This window comes from Drosophila subpulchrella, chromosome 3L, assembly GCF_014743375.2.
Source record: "Drosophila subpulchrella strain 33 F10 #4 breed RU33 chromosome 3L, RU_Dsub_v1.1 Primary Assembly, whole genome shotgun sequence".
Classification (NCBI taxonomy): domain Eukaryota; kingdom Metazoa; phylum Arthropoda; class Insecta; order Diptera; family Drosophilidae; genus Drosophila; species Drosophila subpulchrella.
This window is the reverse complement of record NC_050612.1, coordinates 24,432,340-24,449,990: the sequence shown is the minus strand read 5'-3', so window position 1 is coordinate 24,449,990 and position 17,651 is coordinate 24,432,340. Positions and strand designations below refer to the sequence as shown.

Below are 17,651 nucleotides of genomic sequence, written 5' to 3'. Positions count from 1 at the left end.
AAATTTAAGCGCGGGAAAATATTATAAGAAATACCCGGGACAAGAACCACGGCCTTTCACCGATGGCTAGCAAGGACTTGAACCATTTGTCCAATAATGAAGAAAGCCCGCGTAATAAATATTAAAATAAATAAATAATTAATGGAATGTCAAATAATTTATTATTATCATTGTCTTATCATGCTGCTTTTGTGTTTTCCTCTCTTACTCACACTCACGTTGGTGCCTTCTCCCTCTTTTACTGACACTTACGTTTTCTACAAATGGTTGGAAAAGTGTATTTCAAAAAAATAGCTATGATAGCGATATATCTGGTATAAAATATAATATTTATTTTTGCTAAAAAAATATCGATGTATTGGTACTTTGAGGTATTTTTCCCATTAAAAAATGCAACCCCCCTCATTCTTTGAATCCCCGCCCACGAGCCGAAAACGTTGCTGACGAAGTGTAAGTGCGAAAATTAAGGGAAAATTGCATAACTCTGTCAAATCAAAATCGAAGTAAGCGAGCCGTTCGTTAGAGTTGCCCGAAAACAGACAAAATTCAAGTGATTGTTATCTTATTTCCGATTTTCGGGTCAATCCAGCACTCGTAAGTCTGGCCACGCCGTTATGTAACCCATGATGGCCCAGAGCAGCTGATTACCCAGGCCATATACACATATATATAATTAGATAAAGCACATGTCCATGGGGTACGTAACTAATCGCTGGTCCATATACTTTCAGCCGACCCTTAAGAACCAGAACAGAAACAAGATGTTCTCCAGCTTCTTTGAAACTGCCCGGAACTCGCCATTCCGCACCCCCCTGACGGCGGCCAGGTGCGATGCCGCCGCCCCTGTGGTGGATCCCCAGCCGGTCGAGGGTCGCCAGATTGCCGCCGCCGCCGCCGCCGTTCCCGTGGCAAACCAGCAGGACTCGTGCGAATTCGGCAGCACCAAGTACTTCGCCCTGTGCGGAATCGGTGGCATCCTCAGCTGCGGCACCACCCACACCTTTGTGGTCCCACTGGATCTGGTCAAGTGCCGTCTGCAGGTGGACCAGGCCAAGTACAAGAACCTGTTCCATGGATTCAAGGTCACCGTGGCGGAGGAGGGCGCCCGTGGGCTGGCCAAGGGCTGGTTCCCCACCCTGCTGGGCTACTCGGCACAGGTGAGAATGAAATTGCTTGGTTACATAATCGTCTGGAGGCGGATTATGCGCCCTCCACTCGTGACTCGGGCATGTGACCCCAATGACACGGGCTTCGGGTCTTAAATAGGTACAAGAAGTAATGCCCAATCGATCTGATGTATTGATATTATAATGTATCAAGGAAAGGAAGATGGAAGTCTTACTATACCATACATTCAAATTACAGATGCAATTCTGTTTAAAAGATTCCCTTCTATTGAAGTTTTACAATCCCTTATTAAGTTTGTTCTTTAAGAAATCACCACCATACAGCAGCTAACCCCTTCTTTTTTCGTTCTTCATAGGGTCTGTGCAAGTTCGGTCTGTACGAGTTGTTCAAAGTAAAGTACGCCGATATCATTGGTGAGGAGAATGCCTACCTCTACCGCACCTCGTTGTATCTGGCTGCTTCCGCTTCGGCCGAGTTCTTCGCCGATATCGCCCTGTCGCCGTTCGAGGCCGCCAAGGTCAAGATCCAGACCATTCCCGGATTCGCCAACAACTTCCGCGAGGCTGTGCCCAAGATGCTGAAGGATGAGGGCATCAATGCCTTCTACAAGGGCCTGGTTCCCCTTTGGATGCGACAGATCCCCTACACCATGATGAAGTTCGCTTGCTTCGAGCGCACCGTGGAGCTGCTCTACAAGTAAGTAACATTTCTATATCTTGCCCTCGTTTTTGTGTTGGTTCCGCCATATGTAAATGCTATTGAAACCTCCGAAGATGTCTTTATCGATACTAATGATGCAATCTTCCACAGGTATGTGGTGCCCAAGCCCCGTGCCGAGTGCACCAAGGGCGAGCAGCTGGTCGTGACCTTCGCCGCTGGCTACATCGCCGGTGTGTTCTGCGCCGTGGTCTCCCATCCCGCTGATGTGGTGGTCTCCAAGCTGAACCAGTCCAAGGGAGCCAGTGCCGTGAGCGTGGCCAAGTCCCTGGGCTTCAGTGGCATGTGGAACGGATTGACGCCCCGTATCATCATGATCGGTACCCTGACCGCTCTGCAATGGTTCATCTACGACGGTGTGAAGGTCGCCCTGGGCATTCCCCGTCCACCACCCCCAGAGATGCCCGCCAGCCTGAAGGCCAAGCAGCACTAAGTGGGCTAGTCGAATCGGTTACCATTAGGCCGGAGTTGATTAGTTGGCGCGATTGTGGGCAGACCCAGGAACGACATACTTTTACTTTCTAACGAATTTTCGAGTTCTGTATAGCCAAAAACCTTTTGCTATTTCTTCACAACAATACATCAATGTTGCGTGTGTGCCATTGCACATGTACATTCCAGAAGCAATACTTTACGCATTTCTCTGACACATCAGTTTCTCCACACTTTTATGCACCAATCTTTCTAACTTTAATCGCTAAACATTCTAAGCTACACTCAAGTTCAAAGTATTTAATTCCATAATTCTTATACTATGTGCTGTATTTAACCCTTTGTGTGTCTAGTTTACGCTAGAAAGTATGCCTGTATGTTGTACCTTTGATGGCCAGCCCCCTTGTTCTCCCCTCCCCGCTGCCCCACGCCCCACAAGGCCACACATGCGAATATGATATTAATGCTGTTTCAATTGTCTGACCCGCTACCTACGAAAGCACTCTGAATAAATTAAATTATAAAATATAAAAACACCACCTAGATGCATTTTCTAATCTTTTTTAGCTATTGGGAACTGGTTATAGCTCGCTTGTGCCTGGGATTACGTCAGAAGTCTCGTAGAGATAACCTAATGGCCAATAAATGCTTTTCCTGATAATGAAAATGGGGTTTGACGGGCTTTGATTAATTAAGGAGGTAAGCCTCAGCAAGAGGATCATTAAATCATGATCACATAAAACTATGTATTTTTATTCGGCACCCTACTTGCATTTAGAGATCTTGAAATTCCTATAAAAATATATTTATATTTAAATTTGACTTTACGAGCTTAAGTAACAGGAAATTGGTAACTGGAAAGTAGTTATTCAAACTAATAATTTTGACTGTTTATATCCAGAGAAAGGAGTTAGTTAAGACCATGTTTTTCCACCATGTTGCTATTTCTGAAAGTTGTCGGGCAAATTAGTTTTAGGTTTATTAACTTCGAAACCAAAAATCTAATCCTAGCTCAAGCTACCACAGGATTTAAAACTCGTCAGGTTTTTCAAAAATATTTATTTTATTTATGAGCAGTGAGCTAAATAAGACATTATAATGGCTCGTTGTGTCATAAGTTCAGTAAAAACTAAATAATTGTAGAGTACGCTTTATATATGGGCACATATATAGTTGATTCATTCACGTTACGTCAGTTGGGCGCCTTACTAACTAGATAACCTCTAAGGACTACAAGCTAGGCATCGTTACATAACTAAATTCATATTTATATAAATGTATTTAACAGGCAATTTTCTGGTATATTGTTTGCTTTTGCTTCTGTATGTACAAATCACTTAAGTCTAGTTAGGTGTATATATCGTTTATAGTCGGGGATCTGGATCACACAGAACAATGAGGACAAAGAACTCTGTTGTCTCTTATGTGATGATGCGAATTGTGGTTTTTGTTTTATTATATAATATATTGCAGGACGTGTTTTCTTCTCCAAAACAAGCCATTTCAGTCTTAGCGTTTCAAATAACCAAAAGGAAAAAATTGTATAATGAAATGAAAAGAGTAAAAAATGAAAAATAATAAAACGAATAAACTTAGGGCTACAATTTTCTTGTTTTTCTTGCGTATGTGTGTTTTTGTTTGTTTTCTTTATTTTGCAGTTGCAGAAAATTTCGAAATAATGGTTTGCTTGGATGCTACACGCCTCAAAATTCCTCTCCTTTTTTATGGGTTTTTTTCGTTTTTAGTTAACATAAATCTAATATCAGTTATAAAGATGTAGACAATCACACAGACATACAGGTAACATATAAAACTTGATTTCTTAAAAATTCTTTACAATCGAACATAAAACGTTTTAAAAAGTTATACAAAGAAATTTTATCGAGATGATTATAGACAAAACATACAAATTTGGGCTTTTGCTTAATAGAAGTAGATATGAGCCCCTCTATCTAATTTTTCATTGAGTTATCCTCAAGTCAATGGCACTTTAAAATTGGGATATTTGTACCAGGTATAAGCTTAAGTCAAAAAGTTTTGTTAGTGGTAAAATATTTAGGACTCTCTCTCTCTGTCACTTAAACTGTTTATAAATTTTATAATCTGTTCCAAATCTGTTTCTTTCTGTTCATGTGGCCTAAATGAGAAAATTTATTCGCTCGGGTGAGGGGTGAGGAAAATCCACTCCCGTCCCCAGGCGATTTCACCAATATGGCGTATGTGGCTCCTGGTGCCAGCCATTTTGGTTTTGCACCTTGGCCAAGGCATCGGTCAGGGTGGACCTTATTTGCTGGCTCGAGTTGCGATTCTGACCTTTATCATAGGGCGACAAGGCGTTGTAATAAAAGGGCGATCGCTTGCTGATGGTGTAGTTTTTACCCTGTAAGTGAAAGCAAATTTAATAAAAATATTTCTTTTTTATTTCTTATTCAAAACTCACATCGTTATTATCCCAATATTCTGTTTCGTTGGTGCGGTAGCAGATGCAGAACTCCAGGCGCTTGGAGGATGGCGGCAAGGTGATCTTGAAGGAGAATGTATCGAAGACTACGTGGGCACAAGTGGTTGGTCCGTAGGCCCGGGCGAATGTGCAGAAGATATCCTGCTGGCTCTTCCAATCATCCCAGGTCACACGCACAATGATCTCCTTCTCGAAGTCGATGTTCTTCACCTTGATGGTGCCCACCACAATGGACTCCTCATCCTTAACAATCACATTCTCCAGGGAAACAAAGTCCGAATCTATCTTTTGTCTGCAAGAAAACAAGACATTAGTTTGAGTTATTGATGATAAATATGATCCAAAACTCACCTAAATGATAGATAGTCTGAGGCCGGCTGCTTGAAATCCACTGTCCACTGATCTGGCGGATGTGGGCTGACCAGGCCCTGTGTTATCTGCTCCAAGAACTTCATGCTCCAATAGGGTGGCACATTCGAGGGTTCGGACATCACACGAACCTCGGTTAGCGATAGACCCTCGTCATCGGCAAAGATCACATGCTTTTTGGGGCCACGGCTGCAAAAAAAGAAATCCCATTCCATGAGTACATCACAATATATTATAATTAATTTATTCAGTATTATTATATATTATTAAATGTAGATTTGACCCGGGCATTATCAGTTTGACTTGACCCCTCATTTGGAAATGTTTATTTTATTACTTTATGGTCATTGACTCGGCATCTTTCTCTCGGCAGATTTCTATTTCTATGCTCAACAGTTTAATTGGTTTGTTTTGGTTTTTAGTTTGCTAACTGCGTCGTTTGCCAAATGCATTTTTCAGGGCTCCTGCCAGATAGTAAGATTTTCCCAATCTGCCAATTCCTTGGCCTTTTCCAACATCCGCAATCTGGTAAATCATTACTTTTCCCGTAATATGTTTTTCCTTTTCTCCTAAAGCATTTCCATTCGCTAAATAAATCCGGTTTTCGAAAAATGCCCTGCGTCATTAAAAGAGTAATGTGTATTTTATATTTTTTTGACTTATTTTTAGCAGTCACGTACGGCTTTGCCAAAGATTTTCCTTCATCTATATGAAAGACACGCCTACTTTTCTCTTTGCCTTTCTTTTTCTTTTCTTTTTATTGGCTTAAATGTAAATAAAAACACACCCCACTGAGATATATAAAATAACTCGTGATTCAAAATGTAGGAAATAGTCATCGAAAATTTCAAAAAAAATTCTTGGAGTCTCACAAAAGAGCGAAACACCTTGGAATTTGAAAATACATATGAAATTATCTTTATGATAAAAGTGTGATATAATAAAGAACAAATAATAATAATTATAAAATGTGAAAGAATATTTCTAAAAAAAATTTGGTCTAGACATTTTGTAAGAATTTTTAGTTTACACGCACTGACCGTCTGAAGATCTTACTGAATCCCTATGTTTTTGGCCACGTAAAAAGATCTTAAGTATTAAAGATATCTTGGATTTTTCGGAAAACCCTAAAGCCATTTTTATAAAACCACTCTTCATTCCAATCTTAAGAAACGTTCTATTTAGAAAGTAAACCATAAAATCGATAAGATATTGGACTAATTATGGCTAATCAGCCGAGTGGGGGCTCGATTTCTTATGGCAGTTGGCTGTTGCCAAACCAAAATAAACCAACTAACGCTAAGAACTCAAAAAGTTTCCGTCAGTTAGACCAACAGCGACTAATGGCCCCCACACAGGGCTGAATTTATTTGGTCTGCAAATTGGAGGAGAGTTCGCGGGAACGCATCGAGTGCTAAATATATATGGGAAGTGCAAATAGCCAACAATTGAAATGGCTATTGCCAGGCTGGCTCTCTGTTTATTGAACGCCGGCTGTACACGGAGATCGCACCACCCGACTCAGTTCGATTCGGATCGGATCGAAGCGACTATCGCCGATCACGCATCGAGGGCATGATCATGTGCGCCTGCTGTTGCTGCATTTTCTTCAACAGGTTTCTTTCCGATCCGATCGCTTATCTGGTGTGTGGGGCCTGAACGCCCAACAGACCGACCAGAAATCGGAGACCGCAGACGCGTCTCGTTTTTTCTTTATTTCTTGTATTTTCTCGACCGCTTTCCTGAAACGTGTCAACTCTGAAAGAGATCAGCCGAAAAAATAAAGCAAATTCATTTGCATTTCCATCCATTTTCCCCCATTCGGCTTACATTTTCTCCAAGGAAAACGTGTTTCGGCTATCAACTGCATTTGCTTAACACCCAAAGGCAAACACAATTCCGTATGCATTACGGAACGCGTTTATTTTCGAGGGTCCGGTTTACAACAAGCCCATAAATTAGTAAACTCCTCAATATGCAAGCCGCATTAAGATCCCTGATGGGGGCAGGAGAAACAAGTTTTCGGTTCGGTAAAAGGGCTTTTTAAAATCAGAAGCCATTCATGTAAAAATACTTTTTAATTTCCTTAGTTTCAGTCTGCAGACCTTGCTCGAGTCCCCCATTTTCGTATGTCAATAACCTGCCCAAAAAATATTCTGGCAAGACCTGGTCAAATTTTTACAACTGTCTGATGATATGGTGATTCTAGTTGACCTTACAACTGGGCTATTTTTTTTTTAATTAAACAAGGTGTTTCCGTCTTGTATGTTGCCAATTTATCAAGTTGTTCTATTTCATTTCCACCAACAGAATTTTAAGTTAGTCCGAATATACCGCACGTTTAGATTCTTGGAAAATTTCCTCTACGCACATCCAAAGTCCAATAGTAAGAGGCTGAAAATAGTTTTTACTGGGAATACGTATTCATGTCGTGGATCTAAATGTTCTTAATTACTTCTATGGCGGCCAATAAAATATATTGAAAGGGAAAATTTACGAAATTCTTGTACATTTTTCGGCTGATGGTGCGCCAACATTTTTACAGCAGACACATCTGCCCCAGCCTCACATTTCTGATCGATTCACGTGATCTTTGCATGAACATCGGACATATCTCCCCAGCTCTATATATAACCTTACGTTTGTGTGCATTCGTATTCCGAGGCTTGTAATGTTGAAATATTTTTAGTTACGTTACACCCGAAAAAACTGTGTATTTATTAAAATGACGCCTTTCGCTCGAAAGCGATGATCACGCTTCTAGGCTAATAATTCTTCGGCCTTGACGTGACCCGTCTGCGTCGTTTAATGGTTGATCTTGATGATTTTTGGGGAGGCTAATCAAGACGGTGGAAAGCTTTTTCATAGGCTGTCAAATGTGATTGAAGGAGGAGGGGCAGAAGGCCTACATGGGTGACAGTTCGATGCGGAAAGTTTTGGAAGGTGATGGATGGGGTTTTAATGCATCCGATTGGAAGTCTTAAGAAGATGCGTTTATATTTATTTTTGGCTTTTGAGATATATTTTATATTAAGTGAAATGACGACTGAGATTTGATTATTGTAACAGCTATTTTATATATTATTCAGTATTAAATCAAAAACCTTTTTTTTCAGTGGATTTCGTAACTGATAAAACAAGGCGTACAAAATACGCAACCGCAAAGTGTACACAAAATCTACAACAAGTACACGTCTGGTTTACATTGATAACATTACGGGTAATTGCGTTCGTTTGAGAGGCTGGGAAGCTTTAAGCCCGATCTCCCAGACATTGCCCAAATATAAATAGTGCCCGCCTTTGACGCAAATGTACGTATAAATTATTTTCTCTATCTTGTGGCGTGTGTATTTTTAGGCATTTCTCAAAATGTCAGATTCAAGTGCAAAGAAGGAAAACTTTTCTAGGGCTTGCTGAAAGCGAAATATATTTTTACAAAATATCTGAAAGACATCGACAACCTAAATATTTTCATGGCCTGCCTATGAATCGATATTCCCTATATATTGCGGATAAATGGAGGGAAAATTGGCGCCTCGTTGCTGGGGTCTATACTAAATACCAGTCTATTCCGATTTGAGTTTTAATATATGCGGTTTTTTATCTGAGATATACTATATAAAGCTCCCGCCATGCCATGCAGTGGCGTGTTTTTATTTTGGCATTTGCCTAAAGTCATTAAGATAATTTATATTTTGTTTTTGGTGAAATTGCACGTTCTTAAATATAGCCTAGGTGTAGATTCGAGTATATTTAATGGTCTTTTTGCAAGTATTTAGCTTGGCGGTCAAATGCAATCCGCTTTCTCTGCTTATTTAACAAATGACATGTGGTCAGCTATGACGTCTGTGGGAAAGTTGTTCAGTTGCCAGATTTTCTTGTTCCTTTTATTTGAACTTAAGCAAATGACGAACCGGAAATTACATTTTCACGCCTTTTTGGGAATAATGTTGGGAAATGTTTTATATTAATAGTTTAAAATAACTATGGCCAAGAAATGATCTTAGACTTTGATGATATGGTAACCCTTTAAAATGATCATTCAATTTCTTTCTAACCACAGGCTACTAAGTTACTTGGTTAAGATACCAAATGAAAACCATCTTTAGCTTCTTGTGTTACTCAACTTTCTCTGGTTTTCCTCAAGATTTTCCCCTTATTTGATATCTACCTCTCTACTAAATGAATCACTTATGGGCTGATACGCCCTCTTCTGACCACAATTACCTAGACTCTCGCCCCACAAAAGTCCCATCTAGTTCAGTTGGTGGTTTAGTAAGTGCGGCGCCACAATCTTCGAAGGTCTGACGTCAAAGTGACTGAACCCGCCGGCATTTACAGCCCTCTTGATCGGTTCGCCGTCGCTATATCGAGTTACCTCCATTATGCAATCTTATCGTCCACACACACTCACCTCAGCTCGCAGTTGGTCTCGCTGTCCTTGCTGCACATACAGCTATGGCTGGCACTGTCCGTGACATCAGTGTCCGTCGGCGAGAGATCGCCGGAATTGGCTGTGTTGTTCTGGGCTTTGTGCAGGCAGGATTTGCGGCTGAGACAGGACTTGGGCTGACTGGTGAGCAGCGGAGCTGAGGCCATGCGCTCCAGGTAACTCCGTCCGGATCGACTGCCCACGCCCAGGGGCGTGGCACCCGCTTTCTGCTGACTGGGACCCTGGCCCTGGCCCTGGACCGCCGCCGAGGCGTTGTTGACCATGGCTTTGGAGGCCAGAGTTATCACTTGGGGCCGGCAGTAGCGCGACGCTCTGTTGGGCTCGTCATTGTAGCTGAAATGGCAGAGAATAAATTAATTAATCTTAATTTAAATATCTTAAGTAGCTTAACATTAATGTATTATTTAATATTTTTGTTTTTAAATTCTATTAAAATATATATTTCGCACATCACTAATGGAAAATAACATTTATATATTTAAACATCACCAGATGGCAGCAATCTTTCAATTGTTTTGACCAATTTTTTTGTGTTCTTTTTTTTTGTTTTACAGAAAAAAGATTATATGATCCATGGATCAGTCTTTTATTTCGGACATCTACGCCTCAAGCTGCCTTTTATCAGGCCTGATAAGAGTGGTGACTTAAATTTGTACCGCCTTAATGTTTGCCTTCATTGTTCGTAGGCCTATGTACTAGTAGTATTTGTACTTGTACTCCCACTGATACAAGTGTATTGTCTATAGAGAAACATCGCTGATAAGAGGAGTTGCGCACGACCTCCCCACTTGATTTAGGTTTGTCGTGCGGCAATGTATAATATTGAGTTGAAGCATATTTGTTTGGGTTCTTCGGTGAGTCAGCGCCGAAAATGTATTTTCGGCAGACACCCGCTGGTCTTACTCATTTGGCACAGTTCGCATCCCGTTTATAGTTATCATAATTTTTCGGCTAGACATTCATGAAACTACAACTCAATGGTTGATAACGATCGATGGGGTTCGCGTGGACTTATGCATGCTGAACATATGTTGGTGACATGCTGATACGACTTTTTAGGCGTGGGCCTGACTATGGGAACTTTTCCGTCTGCTCTGCTGTTATCACCATTTTTCTGGCTAATTGCCGCTGTCTGGACACTATATCAGCATATTAAGTGCTTGAGTTGGCAACTTAAAAATGTCAAATGATTTCGCTGAACACCCGCTGAGTTACATGGGTGATTTTTGGTATTGGGTAGGGTAAACTGTTGTAAAATCACGCAGAGAAATTTTAAGTTCCTCTATGCACTAACAACTGAGTTACTTCAGTTGGTAAGAGTGCTAGGGTTTGTTGAAAGGCATGCGGCTCACGTGCCCTGATAAGAAATTTTTGATAGTTTTCGGGTCTCCCAGTTTGTTTACCTATATTTCCTACAGGTATCGTCATTTCTACCTCTTTAATCTTAACTGATTTTCGGTTTATATTCCTCGTTTCTTGTGGCTGTTTGTTTTGCTTGGCCATACTCTACTTATACATTTATTTTAAGCGTATATTCACATATATAAAGTCATAAATTATACGAAATCTTGTTATTGTGTATTTAACATTCCCGAAAATAAAAATCCAACTAAAAATATCAGGAAAATGCAGCGCGTGCAGCAAATGGAGCGCGGCAAATTGGTTTTATTGAATCAATTGCTTTCGCCCCAATATATGAAGATATATACCCTTCTTTCCTTTACCGATTTTGTCAATTTTCGGGTTGCTCGTGTGCCCCTGAGAATTAAAAAAAGTATTGTCGAAGCGCCACGCGCATATTTGTCGCCGAACGAGCGATTCTTTGCCGTCATCTCCCCGACTCGTGAACGATTCTCCAAATTTCCCTCGGCTCTGCCAACAAAAGATCACCTCAGCATAGGCGAAATGTTTGTTTTGGTTCAGCAGTCTGTCTGCCTTGATCTTGAATGCTTTCATTTCATATTTCGCCAACCTGTTGTCAACCAAAAGACGAGCCTTAGTCGTGCGAATATTTTTAGTACCTGCATTCATTGTGTACTTGAAAACTTCTCACTTTTATATAATTAATTTTTAGTGAACACAAGTTTGCCCGCCTTTGATCAGGTGCTAAACTGTCTCTAGACGACGCTTGGAACAGGTGTTTTAACTGAATCAATATTGACAGCCCTCCATACAGATCGATTTTTCATTTCCACATATCGAAAGCATTTGAGATCTTACTTTCAATTAATGGAATTGCGTTTCTCTGCTCTGTTTATTTAGCTAATGTGGGTTATGTTTGCATATTTTGAAATTTATAGTATATTGTTTTTTCAATGATCAGACGTGCTCTTTAAATATTTACAAAGTATACCCAACCTAACAATAATACAAGAAGCGATTGCATTGTTTTCTTTTAAATTTTAATGAAATGTTTAGGTTTTAATAAATGTCTTATTTAATTCACTCAATATCTCAAGTTTATTATATAACAACGGAAGTATATAAGCACAATGTTTTTTCGATGTCAGGTAATCCGACATTTTTATCGACATTTTTTTGTTTCTTTCATTAGCACGTACACAGCCGTTGAAATTCTTAAAAGATGTATCAGAAAATACCTGTGCTGTCTTATCAACCGATAAGAAAATGGAAAGAAAGTTCGCTTTGGGAAATGACACCAAAACCTAAACATTTAAAGTTTGCTACTCGTTCAATTTTCTTTTTATTTAATTTCTTTTGATTGGCGCCCGAAACTCGTGAGTTCACTTTGATCAATTTAGTATTAAATTAGCCCAATTGGTGGGAATATTTATTTATGATGTCTATATTTTTGTAAACTTACTTTAACGATTGACGCTGATGTCCGCTCATGAAGTCCGCCAGAAAACTAACGGGTGGACTGTGACTGAATATGGGCGGACTGTGTGAAATCATTTTATATATAGGCTTCGAACTGCGCTGATTACAACAATGATCTCTACAACAAGGAACTTTTTCTGTGGAAGCCCCTGTGAAAAAATATAGAAAATTAAACGATTTGTTTTTGTTTTTAAGTGAAGCGCAGCAAAGCGGCAATAAATGAACATTTAATTGGAAAGTAATATGTAAATAGAATGCATGATCGCGAGAAATATATTTATGTAATTTCGTATTGATAGCTAATCTCAGGTGGAATCGGTTTTAATGATGTACACACAGAGGTATGTATAGCACTACCATTTCCATAATGAGATACACATATTTTTGTTTCTTTCGAAATGTTTTTAGTGTGCTCCGAATTCATATCAAAATCAGACATAATCAAATCAAGGTGGCGTATATTTGGTATGGTAAAATAAAACATCTATTATTTTTAATTAGTATACAAGTTTGAGGACATTTTTCAGCTTTTCCTGCATTTTTTATAGATTAAAGTTTGCAACTAACCGTTAGTTGTTATCTCCTCTCTGTTTTCCGCTTCACTTTTAACTTCTGGTTAGGAGGTAAGGAACTTTTCTTTTCTTGTGCTGTCGATCACTTTTCTTTTTGCTGCGATCTTTCTTTTTTATAATTTACTTTTTCATTTGTGCATCACGCGTGTGCGTCAGACAATGAAAAATATCTTTGGGACAGGACGTTAATTGAATTTATTAAAATCCTCCGATCGGGGGCACTTTCGGTGGTCACACGCACAAAACGACGAACGATTTTTAAAAGATTTTCACGCGGACTTTGCTAAAGTGTTACTTAATTTTTTGTTTCAATTCCTTTACACGGACAAAAAAACAGCAACAACTAGTTTCCGTCGCGTTCCCCGATCCGTTCCTCCTATGAACCGTACGCTTCGACGCTGCGAAAACGAATGAAAATGTTTGTTGCCTTAACTTGCCGTCAAGACTTCCATTCCCGGCGATCGGCGAAAGAGAGCGAGAGAGTGGGTGTTTTCATACCCTCTAGTAGGGTATTACGACTGATGAGGGTGCTCGTAACGCTCGCACCCAGATACCCATCTCCGACCTTTAAGATTTTAGGTGAGTGCAGGAAGAAATAGTTCCTAGTCTTCTAAAACGTCGTAATGATTTTTAAATTTAAAATTTTGTTTTTAATCATATTCATTAACTAATGTTTATCATGGAGGTACGTTCAACTATATAGCAAGCGATAAGACTAAGATAAGACTTTTAATTTTATCCAAAAGGGTGTTCCAAAATAGACCATAGCTTTTTTTTGGAGCTAAACGTTAAAAAGAGCTATTTTCAACATTTTGATTGTCTTGTAAAATAACAAAGCACACATTGATAGGTATTATTATAAGGTATAAATATATATTTATATTATTATTATAACATTTTTTGTTTTTACTGTTCGAATCCCTAATGATGGTTTGGTCGGTTTGGTCCCTCCTATGTTTCCTTGACGATACAATATTTCTTATGGTTCCCAAAGACCTGTTTCCATTGGAGGTGGTACTTTCTAGGGTATATAAACCTCGGTGTCCTAAATTCCGTTTTCTTTCTCGTGTCTCTTTCTAGAATACCCCCGTTCTCTCTGTGTGCCTCTCTACCCTCACCTCACTTTTTCCCGATCTACGTGGCTTGCATATTTCGATTGCATTTTGATATTCCGCCGCGAATGTAGTTGTAGTAGTTTAGCTATAGTCTTAGTTGCTTTGATTAGTTTAGGCGCCACTGGCGGTGACAAAAGTCAAAACGGGTGTCAGCCCCTCGAGACATGATCACTTGCACGGGGAGCACTTCCCATCTCATAGGCGAAATTTCCCATTGTGCCTCGTGGCGGTCGAGAGAATTTCAAGGGATTTGGCAAACACTTTTTCCGTGTCAGCTGTTCCAACATTTATCTTATCGTAGTCGCTGTACTATAGTCGCTGATCTGCCAAGTTAACAATTTGAAGCCAAATAAAACTTAACCTTCAGGTGTTAGACTTTTTATTAAAAGGTGGGCCAAGGCATCCACCTAGTTGGTTGCACTACGATTTTTACTTGTTTCAGAATTAAAAACACTGTCAATAACAAGGTAAAAAATATTAAATCAATCGTGTTTCACTATGATATTTAAGATATGTAGTTGTCAGCCGATACGATTTTGAGTGGGTTTCAGTTTGTGTACTCTGCCCACGCACTTCTTTTATGTAAGGTTGCTCCCTTGACATCTGTAAATCAATTATCCCTAGCAAGAGGTCTTGTTTAAGAGGTTTTATTATAGCTCTGATATTCATATTTTTTATAAAGATAAAAGCGTAAAAGCTTTCTTTTATACTATGTATAGATATTAACAGATTTCTTTATCACTGAATTTTATACCTTTACCCATTAACCATTCTAATTTAAAATTCCTCATTTATTCCATAAGGCTGGGGAATCAAAGCATTATACAAATTTAAACCCCACACTTAATACCTGTATAAGAGGCTCGCATTTTCAAAGACCAGACTAATGAACCATTTAAATTGATTTTCCTCGTCGCCTTCTCTTTTCCCATAGATATACATATCTAGCTCTCAGGCCATTTTCGACCCACATGATATCTGTCGTACCCACATCAAATCTGTCCCAGACAAGCGGAAACCGCCGAATGCAACCAACTCTACACAGAAATGCAGTCTCAGTCGCGACTCGAAATTTAGCTGGATTGTTGGGCCTTCTCCATAGAGAGAGTGTCTCTGTCTGAGTTTTATCTATGCTCTATTTTCGGTGTGCGTGCTTGGGTAACATTCACTCATGGCGGTTTAGGTGCATGGATATTCGTATGTGTGTATGACATTTTTCTTTTTTTTATCAGAGAAATGCTTTCGTAATGCGTGATTTCATCTCGAAACCCATGATAATGCAACTCCGTGAAGGGTTCACGCTTTTTGTCTCTCGAGTGCCTCAATGACTGTTAAACAAAAACGTACTTTGAGTGCGCACTTTCTTCATTTCTTCTTCGACTGCCAACGCAGCATCCCATTGAGCCTCTCTCGAAAAGGGGGTTTGGGTGGACAAGGGGGTTACGAAAGGGGTAAGGGGCGGAGGAGCCGGCCGGCTAAGTTGCTTGCCTAGTTGAAAGCCGGTTTCGAGAGATCCCTGCGTGCATACAGAAGTGGTTACTTGAGTGGCTCGTTGCATTTTGCCGGTCATTTTACCGCCGTAGACCAGATGAGATGGCACAGGGGCGTAGCTAAGGGGATATAATAGCAAAAACTTTGATTTATATAGCCATCATTTGTATGCTAAACCTGAAGAACTCTCTTCTAGATTTTTATATGCAAATTTCTAAGATTAGTGCATATTTTTCGATAAAAATAACCTAGCTGATATAAAAATATGCTTATAAGCATATCTATAGATACACGCGTAATTCAATATGCTTCCAGTTTTATCTTGATTGTATTAAACTAAAAATAGAAAGACAGTTTTCAAGGGGTTCTTTTAAGTGGTATTATCTTCCACCTGATAAACAAATACTATCGCGTGCGGTACAGAAATATCTCCGGGGGGAATTCGTTAGGAATTTGTATTTATGTTTGTTACAAATCCCAAGAGCACTCCAACCCAAGAAATTTCCACACCAAAACTGAAAATATATATATATTTTCTTGTTAGCTGTTAAAAATACAAATGTATTACATTTATTTTAAAGACCTAATATAAAAACTGACTTTTTTTGGATTGGAGAATCTTATTGGTTTAATATTTAAATTCTACTTTTATCTTTATTGGACCCCCTTTCTACGTCTTTTGAGTGAGGTATGCCTTCCTGACTTTTTTTCAGGGTGTTTTCAGGCTTTTCCCCGCACCCTTATTGCTATCACCTCCTCTCTTTCATAATTACACCACTCTCTTTTTTGCTCTTATCCGATATCATTCTACAAGTTGCTTCTCTTTGGCTGCACTTGAAATTGCATTTTCCCCAGCCTCCGTTTGCACCCGCTGGCAAATTTAGTGGCACATACTTTCCACATAAATATATCTTGTCTATTTTGGTGCAGATTTTCATATTTTCTCATGCATGCATCTTTGGGATGCTGCTGTAATTATATGATGTTGGTATCCAACGGATGTCGTTTGGGACCATTTACATTTTTCAATTAATGCGGGCGACTTTCCATTTTTCTCTTATTTAAGGTGGGGTTTCCATGTGGTTCGGTGACTCTGTGTTGGGGACCATATATTATTTTTGATATAATTATATTTGTATGAATGTTATAATATACTAAAACAATTTATTATGATTTTTAAGTCACTTTTTTATTTAAAAAAAATTATTAATTTTTGTATTTAAAAATCTGTTTAAATATTTCCGAATATATTAAAATATTTGATTTAGGTTTGTTTTCTTTCCATCAACAAACGCCATTCGCCGGCTGCGTGAGCCAAAAGAAAACATACCATTCCCTCGCCTGTTTCACACGCCAAAAGTGGAAAGGTACCAAATGTCTAGACAATTTCCAACAATAAAAATAAGAACCCAAGCCAGGCAGCACAGGCGGATTTAAAGCATAATTAATAAATAATAGAGACACGCGTCGTGGGATCCACCGCAAAAAAACGTGAAAAAACGGCTGATGAAACTGGCCGGGCAAGCCATATCAGTCAGTTCTGTGTAGACCTGATAGAATATTTTATTTAGTATACAGACTAGTTTCAGAAGGCCTCTTGCGGTGATTTAAATTTAGAAACGAGGCGCGCGACCTGAGCGATTTTTGCGCCTTATCAATGCAGTTGAAGGAGCCCCTCTTCGGGGGAGATCACCACCCAAAAGTGCTGATAAACTGCGCAGCATAAACTTAAGTCTTAATTATAGAACTGGTTTATTTTTGGGACGCGACAGAAGGCAGACCGTCGCAGAGTGATCAGCATGCCGTAACTGACCTAGAGCACCTGATCAAAGCGTGATCGCGAAATAAAGAAATAAGAAGCTGCGGTATATGTTTGCCGATACGATGCCAACTACTCTGATTTGTTTACTCTTTGGTGTGTTCTTATAAATCAAAATGATTTGGAAATACCAAATTCTCGAATATATATATATAAATTAAGAAATAAATAAGAATACATTGCATTTGACATAAAGTCCTACAGACAGAGCTATAGCTCAAGATCTAATATTTCTGGGAATAAATACTATACA

At 39.3% G+C, this 17,651-nt stretch overlaps 2 protein-coding genes across 3 annotated transcripts; one reads left to right on the top strand and one right to left on the bottom strand.

The window, feature by feature from the left end:
- The first annotated feature begins 383 nt into the window (after positions 1–383).
- Positions 384–2,803, top strand: LOC119554858 (phosphate carrier protein, mitochondrial). 2 transcript variants are annotated; one of them, XM_037865937.1, is made up of 4 exons: positions 384–450; positions 732–1,157; positions 1,484–1,824; positions 1,939–2,474. In XM_037865937.1, exons 2-4 carry the CDS (start codon positions 762–764, stop codon positions 2,276–2,278), a joined length of 1,077 nt encoding a protein of 358 aa, XP_037721865.1. In that variant the 5' UTR covers positions 384–450; positions 732–761; the 3' UTR covers positions 2,279–2,474. The 2 variants fall into 2 exon arrangements, with proteins under 2 accessions (XP_037721865.1, XP_037721866.1); XM_037865938.1 differs by lacking the exon at positions 384–450 and having other exon boundaries at positions 1,939–2,803.
- Positions 2,804–3,537: 734 nt separating this feature from the next.
- On the bottom strand, positions 3,538–13,384 carry LOC119554857 (protein phosphatase 1 regulatory subunit 3C). The gene is made up of 6 exons (XM_037865936.1): positions 12,969–13,384; positions 12,385–12,550; positions 9,522–9,893; positions 5,090–5,296; positions 4,718–5,030; positions 3,538–4,657 (listed from the first exon to the last, which is right to left on the bottom strand). The coding sequence occupies exons 2-6, from the start codon at positions 12,474–12,476 to the stop codon at positions 4,481–4,483; spliced, it is 1,161 nt and encodes a 386-aa protein (XP_037721864.1). The 5' UTR covers positions 12,477–12,550; positions 12,969–13,384; the 3' UTR covers positions 3,538–4,480.
- Positions 13,385–17,651: the final 4,267 nt, after the last annotated feature.

What these genes read in the sequence shown, in the direction of transcription:
- LOC119554858 (XM_037865938.1), top strand. Translation starts at nt 762, where the DNA reads ATGTTCTCCAGCTTCTTTGAAACTGCCCGGAACTCGCCATTCCGCACC. An exon ending in TGCTGGGCTACTCGGCACAG is followed by an intron (nt 1,158 to 1,483) that starts GTGAGAATGAAA and finishes CGTTCTTCATAG; the next exon opens with GGTCTGTGCAAGTTCGGTCT. An exon ending in ACCGTGGAGCTGCTCTACAA is followed by an intron (nt 1,825 to 1,938) that starts GTAAGTAACATT and finishes AATCTTCCACAG; the next exon opens with GTATGTGGTGCCCAAGCCCC.
- LOC119554857 (XM_037865936.1), bottom strand. Translation starts at nt 12,476, where the DNA reads ATGATTTCACACAGTCCGCCCATATTCAGTCACAGTCCACCCGTTAGT. An exon ending in TCAGACTATCTATCATTTAG is followed by an intron (nt 5,031 to 5,089) that starts GTGAGTTTTGGA and finishes GTTTTCTTGCAG; the next exon opens with ACAAAAGATAGATTCGGACT. An exon ending in AATATTGGGATAATAACGAT is followed by an intron (nt 4,658 to 4,717) that starts GTGAGTTTTGAA and finishes TTTCACTTACAG; the next exon opens with GGTAAAAACTACACCATCAG.